We start from the raw sequence: 8,520 nt of genomic DNA on the forward strand, positions 1-8,520 counted from the left end.
AAAAAAAAAAAAAAAAAAAAAAAAAAAAAAAAAAAAAGTCACTTAGAACTGTCAAATGTTTTTTCAGTGATGAACACAAAATATGTCTGGAAACAAAAAGTAAATTCAACTGAATCCTCAATGTCATCCTTTAAAAACAAAAATTGCTTAGAAAATAGAAGTGTCTAATTGAGAGACTGAGGCAGGAGGACTGCAAGCTGAGGCCAGCCTGGGTTACATTAACAAGACCCTATCTCAGAATAATATATACATTAGAAACCGGGGTGGGGTTGGGGATGTGACTCAGTGGTAGAGAATCCCAGGGAGGCTCCATCCCTCTACTGCAGAAAACAACAACAAAAAAGTGGAAGGTGTATCTCTCTTTAAGCTAATGGACAACGAACTAGCATTTTCAAGTGGACATTTTGGGAATGCATAACACAATTTAAAAATAGTTTTTAAAAATTTCTCCTATGTGCATGTGGTGCTGGGAATCACATGCCAGGCTTCATGCATGCTACCACTGCTCACCCCCCATATTATATAGCTTTTGATGTGAATATGTTTTAATTCCATAACTCTACTCCCAATAATTTATCTGAAGAAAATAATCAAATAAGCACAAAATAAATGCAAACACACAAGGATAAAATGGCAGAGTGAAGGTTGGCACAGAGCACAGCCTCTCCAGAACCTAGAATCCAGATACCTGAAAAACAACTTAGCAAAAAGAAAAGGAAGAAGAGAGCTCCAAGAAACAAGAACGCTAGAAACTGCAGAGAAGCTGAAGACAATGCAGAGAAAAGGACTAAGCAGTCTGGAGAAGCTCCCGGGAAGGGCCCTCCCTCCATAGACAGAAGGCAAGTCCCGGAGGGTCGGCAGCCCTGGGAGAAACCACACACCAGAAGCTCCAGCCCCAAGCAAATTCCAGTTCCAGTAAACTGCAAACACAGTGTGGGGTTTTACTCTGAAAGGGCTCCTTCCACATGGCAGGTGAGGACTGGAAAAGAAACCCACTGCAGTGAGCGCCGTATTTGGGAGTTGACTAATCAGGAGCCATTTGGGGAAGGGGCTACCCCAGGAATCAGAAGCCACACGTCAGGGCTCCTGGGGTCACCTACAACAGTGACTGGGGGGGAGATGGCCACAAGACACAGTCCGAGAGAGGAAGCCGCTAGTCACGGACATCTCTCCATGAGACGTTTAAGCAGCAGCCCACTCAGGACAGGACACAGTGGTCCCACTCTCTGTGTGAGAAGCCAGGCCAGTCACACACAGTTTTGCAAAAGGGCTGGGTCTGAAAGAGCCACGGCATTCAGTCTGGTGGACTGCTTGACACCCCCGTACCATCCAGCACAGTGCCAGCTATCTTGGTGAGCCGTGTGCTTTCTCTACTTGTCAGTGTGATCAGGAATATGTCTTGGCTTAGACTGAGAACACATCCCTCTGAAGCAAGGGGGTGCCTCGTAAACCCACAGGCTGTAACGCTAGGTGGAAACAGAAATGAAGGGGTGCACAGAGGGGCACAAACACTAGGAGTTGCTGGTACAGTCCCAAGGCAGAAACCACACTACTGATTGACCCTGCCAAGCAAGAATGGTGAGACAGGACTCAGCCTTCACACGGCGACATGGGTGTGGAAACAAAAGAGGCCTGGTTGTGACTCACTGTCCCTCTCCCATATCCGTGGGCTCTAATACCACAAGCTCTAGAAATAAAACACTCATCCATGCGGGGGAATTTTTGGAATCATTTTTGGTTTTTTTCCCCTTTCCTTGATCTTTCATTCCTTTTCTTGTTTTTCTTTTCCTTTTTTGTTACCTTTAGCTTATTCTACTAACTTTTTTTTTGGTGGGGGCCAGACAGTCTCGCTATGTAGCCCAGGCTAACCTTGAACTTGTGGTCATCCTGCCTCCGCCTCCTCAGTGCTGGGGTAACAGGAGTGTGCCATCATGCCTGGCCTCTACTAACTTTATTTTATTCTTTAACTAAGTGGGTAGGTTAGTTGGTTATGTATAAACGTATGTATGTATTATGTATGTATGTATGTATGTGTGTATGTATAGACAGAGTCTTATATAGTTCAAGCTGGCCTTAAATTCACTATTAGGTAGGCCAGGCACTGTGGCACACACCTGCAATCCCAGCACTAGGGAGGCCGAGGCAGGAGGATCAACATGAGTTCAAAGCCAGCTTGGGTAACATGGTGAGTTCAAGGCCAGCCTGGATTACATAGGGAGACTGTCTCAAAAAGCAAACAAACTTGCTATGTAGTCCAGGCTGGCATCAAACTCACAGCAATTCTCCTAAGTGCTGAGATTATAGGTGTGTGAACCACACACAGGCGGGATTCTTTATTTCACATTTCTCTCTCTTTTTTTTGGTACCTGGGATTGAACTCAGGACCTTGTACTTGCAAGGCAGGCACAGCAGCACTGAGGTAAATCCCTGGCTCACTTCTCTCTTCTTTCTTCTCATTGTTTCTTTTTCAAATTTTACTTCTTTCATTTTTCCCTTTCCCCATCTTCTCCATTTTATTTATTTATAGAATTTATCTATCTATCTATCTATCTATCTATCTATTTATTTATTTTTACAGGGGAGGGAACTCAGGTCTTTGCGCTTGCAAAGCAGGTGGCTCTTCTCCATATTAAGCCTTATTAATTGTTTAGATATTTACTGGACTAAATGATACTATTACTGAATTCTTTTTTACTGTTAATTGTACAGTTGTTGTACTTAGTAGATAATTACTATACATTAATATTTGGTTTGTCTTTGTGTCTGTCACATTATCATTGTAGATCTTTTCTATTGAGAAGGGAAGTATAGTTGTAGCTTTTATTGCTTCCTATGATGTGTCACTCACTATCTGGTTTGCCTTCAAAGCTGAATTCTTGGCTATTGCCCATGGCAGCACAGTTGTTACTGTTAGCTGTTTTTATTGTATTCCAATATCCCGTCTGTCTTTGTTTCATCAACATTACTGTGGTTCTGGGGCAGGAGGATCACTGACAGTTTAAGACCAACTGGTGCTACACAGCAAGTTCAAGGCCAGCCCGTGTTACAAATCGAGACTTTGTCTCAAAAAACCAAGAAAAAAAATTACTGTACTTTGTTTTCTTTTCTCTGTGAGGCTGGAGAGTAAGTGTCCAGAAGACCCTCAAATATTACACTGAGTAGGTTGAAGAAGGGTACAAACATCAAAACATAGTCAGACACAAGGACATATTATTGAGACAGATCCTAATCAGAGATCTATATTGTAGGCACAGTTTTTCTACCTTAACATCTTAAATCTTCAGCACAAAAACAACAACAGAAATACAAGAAAGCAAGGCAACAAGATGCCTCCAAAGCCCTCAGCCCCTCAAACACTAGTCTTATGGATACTGAAGGGGAAAACACAGGCAAAGAACTAAAAAAACCAAACAGTCAAAATGTTTGAAGAGCTCAAAAAAGAGACACACAAGCAATTTCATGTTTAGTGAGCGTAAAGAGAATTTTATTAAACAGATAAAAGGGTTTTATTAATAAATGCTTGATGATGAGCTTCAATGAACACAAACAATAAACTAATTGGGCTAAACAAGACAATACAAAATATGAACAACCAGTTTGGTAAAGAATTAGAAATTATGAAAAGAAAGCAAGCAGAAATACAAGATATGAAAAATTCGATAAAAAGCACAGATAGCAGATTCAACCACTATGATGACAGAAAATCAGAAACAGAAGATAAGGTGGCTGTATTAGACTGTATTTCAATGATACTTTAAAAATGACAAGACACCAGATAAGCTTGTTCTAACAGCTGCTACATAACCCAATATAATCCAACCTCCTCAAAAGATTCCAATCTTTTTGGAATAAAGGAACAATCAGAAGATAACTCCAAAGGTATAAAAAATTTATCTGCTGAAATCATAGCAGAAAACCTCCAAGTCTAGGAAAATAATTCAATATTCAAAAGCAAGAGGCATATAGAACCCTCAATTGTCACAATCAGAAAATAATTTCTCAGTGACACATCATAATCAAAATTCCAGAAATTCAAAAAAAAGGAGACTACCAAAAGCTGCTAGAGAAAAGCAGTACGTTACTTATAGCACGTGTGCTGCCAAAGTGAGCACAGCAAGTCACTTAGAGAGGCAGGTCTATCAGAATTAGTGTCTTCTCAGCACAAACCTTAAAGGCCAAGAAGAAAGCCTGAAGCAAAAGTTTTCAAGCCCTGAAAGAAAATAAATGCCAACTCAGATTTCTATATCCTGAAAAATCAGCTTTCAAAACTAAGTAAAACTTTCCATGACAAACGCTAACTAAATACATAGTCACTAAACCAGCATTACAGAAAACTCGAGGGAATTCTAGACTGAGATAATGAGGAGGCCACTAGCACCAAAGAGCCCAAAGGAAAGCACACATCTAACAAAAGGAAAAACGAAATAAAACAAAGGAATCAGTGCTGGAAAATTAATGTAATGACAGGATTCAACAAGCACCTTGCAATAACAACTCTCAATATCAACGTTCTTAACTCCCCAGTCAAAAGACAGATTGGCAGAACGGATTAAAAATGAAATGTATGTTGTTTATAGGAGACACATCTCATCCAAAAGTAAGTGCAGAACTAAGGCTGAAAGAATGGAAAATGATACTCCACGCAACAGGAGCTCAGCCGGGCATGGTTGTGCATGTCTGTAATTCTAGCACTTGGGAGGCTGAGGCAGGAGGATCACTGTGAGTTCGAGACCAGCCTGGGCTACATAGTGAGTTCCAGGTCAGTCTCAACTACGTAGTGAGACCCTGTCTAAAAAAAAACAAAAAAACAAAAAACAACCAACAGGAGCTCAAAAGCAAGCAAGAGGACCTATCTCCTTTTCAGACACAACAGGCTTCAAGACAAAACTGATCAGAAATGACACAGATGGTCACTACATAGTAGCAAAGGAACAATTCAACAGGAAGAGGTAACCATTATAAAAATCTATGCACCAAATGCCAGTGCACTCAACTTCACAAAACAAAAATTATTGGACATAAAATAACAGACAGACCCCAAAACAATCATACATCAACATCCCACTCTCAATTAGACAACTCAACCAGAAAAATAAATAATATAAATACCAGAATTAAACCATCACTGAACAAATGGACTGAGTGAAGATCTACAGAGTGTTTTATCTAACAACAACAGAATATACATTTTTCTCAGCGGCACATGGAACTTTTTCCAAAACAGATCTTATCTTGGGCCATAAAACATGCTTAAATAAATACAAGAACTGAACTAATCAAGAGCACATTATAGGATCCTAGTGGAATGAAGCTAGAAATCAACAGCAAAAGAAACCACAGAAATTACATGAACACATGGAGCTTAAACAATAGATTATTAGAAAATCAATGGATCCCACAATGCATCAGGAAAGGAGTAAAAAAAAAAAGTTCCCAGAGTAAAATGACAGTGGAAGCATTATGTCACCGTGACACACACATATTCATGTTTATAGCAGCAAATTCACAATAGCTAATTCTTGGATTTGACCTACTATGTCCAACAGAAGAATGGATTTAAAAAATGGTACACATACTCAATGGAGTACTACTCAGTCATGAGGATAAATTTGAGTCATTTGTAAAAAAAAGGGGTGGGTGGGTATGCACCTTGAGATCATAATGCTAAGCAAAATAAATCAGACACAGGTTAAACATCACATGTCTTCTTTTATATGAGAAACCCAAAGTATAAATAATTTAAAGGGCAAAATAAAAGATAATAGGAAACAAGGAGCTAGACAATATGCAGACGGGAAGAGAATCTAAGAGATAGGGAGAGGAGAGGTGTATGTACATATACAAACTCCCCATGATAAATGTACTCAATGTTATACAAATATATTCTAATAAAAAAGAAAAAAATTATAAACACATAAATACAGCACTGTTTATAAATAATAAAATTTGGAAACAACTAAAATGTGTATCATTTGGAGGCTGGAAAACCACATACTAGAATATCATGCAACTGTTAAGAAGATGAGTATAGCTATATATTTTATCAACAAATTAAAAAAATAAGATAAAGGGGCCAGGGAGGATGTAGCTCAGTGGGGCTGCACCTGCCTGGAAAGCGTAAGGTCCTGAGCTTGATCCCCGTATCCCCCCCACCCCCCCAAAAAAGATAAAAAATGGAATCTGTAATATAATCCTTTCATTCTATAAGTACATAAGAATGCTGCTCAGAAATAGTGCTGTAGGCAGGTATGGTGGCACAAATCTATAGTCCTAGCACTCACGAGGCTGAGGCAGGAGGATTGCTAGGAGTTCAAGGCCAGCCTGGGCTACACAGAAAGACCCTATCTCAAAAACAAAAAACAAAACAAGACAATGCAGGAGTGTGGTGGTGCACGCCTATAATCCCGGCACTCGGGATGCTAAGGCAGGAGGATCGCTGTGGGTCCAAGACCAGACTGGGCTACACAGTGAGTTCAAGGGCAGTCTGAACTACATAGTGAAACCCTGTCTCAAAACAGAACAGAACAAAACAAAACAAGAAAGAGTGTTGTAACAGGGACCTAGGTGCAGGGCCAGCAGTTGCCCTATTGGTAACTAAAAGCAGGATGAGCTTGGCATCTGCCTTAACTTTTTTTTTTAAATCTGTCTCATGATCTTACAACTTTGTTTCAGAGATCTGCTTAGCTCTTTTTTTTGTTTGTCTGTTTACTTTTTGGTACTGGGGATTGAACTCGGGACGTTGTGTGCTTGCGAGGCAGGCAGCAGCCCCACCCATGCTTAGGTCTTCATATAGACATGTTAGACTCTGGAGGAGTCTCTGAATTACAAGGTTCATTAGCCCTAAATTTACCTAGCCCAGTGGTGGCAAACCTATGACACACAGAACTCTCTGTTCTGGCACACAAGCCAAGTCACCCCAGGAGCCAAACATCAGATCCCAAGGTTTAACCGCACTGTTGGCACTTGCTGATAAATAAGTGGGTTTCTTCAGGTTGCAGTTTGGGCACTGATCTCTAAATTTTGTCATCACTGACCTAGCCTATCTCATCCCCCTTTAAGACTGAGGACACCAAGATATAAGCAAGTTATTTTCAGGATTTGTAGGGAAATCCAATTGCCAACTTTTTACAATGTCCAGTTCCTAAAAATTTCCAGTCATTGTTCTAAACCTGCAGTCACCTTGGGTTCCAAAAAAGCAGAGCCTCTCAGAGCCCCACGATGAGGTCATGCCCTGAGAGTAAGAGAAATTATGCCACAACAGGAACCAAAAGTGTCCCCCACCCCACTGCCCACTAGCAGGAGCTGTCATCTCATTACTGACAGGGATGATGGTTCTCTGAGAACTTTGCAGAACCAGTCCTGAATCACCAATCCGATAACCAGACCACACCCTGACCAGGAGTGCCCATGTTGCCAGCGACGCCAACCTTCCTTTGCTCCCTTTCCCATTAAGCCCCAAAGCTTTTGTCAGCTCCTCAAAGACAGATCGTGAGCCTCTGATCAAATCTGAGTATTTGGACATATAGATCTAATACATGAAGGCTTAGAAAAGTAGGATAATAAATTCTTTTCTCCAAATTTCATCAGGCCCAACAATCAAGTTTATATATCGAATATAGGTGACTTTTTAAAGTTTCAAAATATTTTTTTAAAAAGTAACTTTTTTTTGTTCCTATCAGTGTAATTTTTCTTTTCTCTCAGTTTAACCAGAAGAGATGTGTCTACTATATACCAAAACAAGCTACAAGGTCCAGGGATTTAGCTCAGTGGTTCTGCCATCTGCCTCGCAAGCACAAGATTCCGAGTTTGATCCCTGGTACCAAAAATAAATAAATAGATAGATAGATAAAATAAAAAGAAGCTACAAAAATAAAAACAAGAACAACAACGTAAAATAAAAACAAAAACTCCACCATTATTTTGTATATCCCAGAAAGACTGTAGAGTTCCGGGTGCTCCATTCTATGGGACATGCTCAAACTGCAGCAATTCTTAAAAAGGAGTGATGAGGACAATGCAGGAACCAGACCATGACAAACGAGGGCCTGAAGATGCTCAGGATGGCAAGAAAGGGAAATTGTTGGGGAAAAAGTTAACTGAAAGAAAAACTTTTCTATAGCTTGAAAACTATAGCTCCACAGCACAGAACTAATACCAATGATTAACAAATAACAGGAAGACAAGAGCCTGTCTTAAGAAAAATTATTACTAAGTTATTTGTAGAGGTTTATTTTAGGTATTACAAAAACCAAGAAGCACATCTCTACAGTGAAGGCCAAATGAGCCCTATTGCATGTACTGTGCAATCAACTAAATAAGGACAAGAGGAAGAGTGATTGATAAAGAAGGTAGCAGGCTACCTTTCCAGTGCACTGCAGGTGCTGTCCTGGCACGGAGAGGGAGGTCACAAACATGGTAAAGCAGCGAAGCAAGAAGACAGTGCCCATCAGACTACAGAGCCTTCGCAGAAGGATTGACCTGTGAACAGAGCGACCAAAGAAGGGCAAGATGAACATAGTA

The 8,520-nt window shown here is 40.3% G+C and overlaps 1 protein-coding gene across 3 annotated transcripts in view; it reads right to left on the reverse strand.

Moving 5' to 3' along the window:
- The window catches only part of Samd8 (sterile alpha motif domain containing 8), a 77,287-nt gene that overhangs the window by 14,196 nt on the left and 54,571 nt on the right, over positions 1–8,520 (reverse strand). For all 3 annotated transcript variants that reach the window (XM_010607422.3, XM_010607403.3, XM_010607413.3), the window contains exon 4: positions 8,361–8,478. In XM_010607422.3, coding sequence (XP_010605724.1) covers positions 8,361–8,478 — 118 coding nt within the window. The remainder of the gene's footprint in view (positions 1–8,360; positions 8,479–8,520) is intronic.

The sequence above is a fragment of the Fukomys damarensis genome, unplaced genomic scaffold (genome assembly GCF_012274545.1).
Source record: "Fukomys damarensis isolate Sample0158 unplaced genomic scaffold, DMR_v1.0_HiC HiC_scaffold_20, whole genome shotgun sequence".
Taxonomy (NCBI): domain Eukaryota; kingdom Metazoa; phylum Chordata; class Mammalia; order Rodentia; family Bathyergidae; genus Fukomys; species Fukomys damarensis.